Genomic DNA, 1243 nt, shown 5'->3' on the forward strand with positions numbered 1-1243 from the left:
TATTTATACTACTAGGGGTCGCGTTCCACTTAACGCTCACAACGCTCACGCTCGCAACGCCGCGATCATTCGTCCACTAGCATGGATGTAGTAAGCAAGTGGAACGAATATTCTGAGTGTTCTGAGCATTCTAAACGTTAAATAATGGCGGAAAACATTGCAGCGTTTAGTACGTTGATATTGAGAGAAATTGAATCAGAAAGTGATTCAAGTGAATCTGATCAAGACTGGGAATTAGTTACAAAACAGAAACGTAGTTTACGTCCTCGCATGAAAAATGTAGAACTTCTTATTGAGCTCTATTCAGATGAGGAATTTAAAAGTCATTTTAGGTTAGATATCTCGTTTGTTATATATTTTCTTATTTATTTATGCGATAATTTTAGTACAGCATATTTGTTATAATCTTATTAATGAAGTTAAATATATTGTATATAATGGTATTTATTTATTTACAGTATCTAAGTTATTCATGTAAATTTTTTAGTTGTTATTGTATGTATTCTCAATAAGAGGAGTACAGATGCTTCTGGCCATCGATAAAGAGAACCTATATAAATACAATATATAATTAGACATTCCGATCAAAACAATTAATAAAAATAAAAAATAATAATAAAATAAAAAACATAAATATTAGAAAAAATAACTCAAAAATTTAAAACCTACCTTCTTCGTTGTTGTCTGCAGTTGATTGAAAATCATTATTAATGTCTGAAATTTCTGACATTGAATCAAACTGTGTATCTAAATCTTCTGATAATTCCTCAGTTTGTTCAGTGATAGTCTTATCCATAATTGTTGCATTTAAAAGACTAGTAGCAAAGGCTATATCTATACAAAATTAAACAGATTGATTTACTATTATATAAAAACGAAACTACATAATGGGTTATTGAAATAAACAATATAATTATTTAAAAATGCCATATAATTAAATTTTTTTTAAAGCAATATACTTAATTTAAAGTACAGTACTAAGTTTAAAAGATTATCTATTATCATAACAATTGTTTAAATTAATTCTTTGATCTTTATACCTTTTTTAGCACGATATGCATCTTCCCGTGATAACGTTATGTCGTATATTTTATCAGTATCTTTATCATATAGTGAAATTTTTTCCATTTTCACAATTTTGTAGAGTAGAATAATCACTTGGATGACTTGAAGTAGAATAATCACGTGGATAAATTAACCTCTAATCGATTAAGAAATTCGTATAAGATCGGAAGAGCACACG

General features: G+C 27.9%; 1 protein-coding gene across 1 annotated transcript; it reads right to left on the reverse strand.

The window, feature by feature from the left end:
• Window positions 1-428: 428 nt before the first annotated feature.
• LOC105448121 lies at window positions 429-1218 on the reverse strand. Its single transcript, XM_011686486.1, has 3 exons — window positions 1041-1218; window positions 670-834; window positions 429-550 (listed from the first exon to the last, which is right to left on the reverse strand). Exons 1-3 carry the CDS (start codon window positions 1126-1128, stop codon window positions 471-473), a joined length of 333 nt encoding a protein of 110 aa, XP_011684788.1. The 5' UTR covers window positions 1129-1218; the 3' UTR covers window positions 429-470.
• Window positions 1219-1243: the final 25 nt, after the last annotated feature.

The sequence above is a fragment of the Wasmannia auropunctata genome, unplaced genomic scaffold, assembly GCF_000956235.1.
Source record: "Wasmannia auropunctata unplaced genomic scaffold, wasmannia.A_1.0 LD336088.1, whole genome shotgun sequence".
Lineage (NCBI taxonomy): Eukaryota > Metazoa > Arthropoda > Insecta > Hymenoptera > Formicidae > Wasmannia > Wasmannia auropunctata.

Bases quoted from the DNA above. Each gene is read 5' to 3' on its own strand.
- LOC105448121 (XM_011686486.1), bottom strand. From the start codon at position 1,128: ATGGAAAAAATTTCACTATATGATAAAGATACTGATAAAATATACGAC. The intron at 835-1,040 runs GTATAAAGATCA...AATTTTGTATAG, and splicing joins TGCATATCGTGCTAAAAAAG to ATATAGCCTTTGCTACTAGT. The intron at 551-669 runs GTAGGTTTTAAA...GTATTTATATAG, and splicing joins TGCAGACAACAACGAAGAAG to GTTCTCTTTATCGATGGCCA.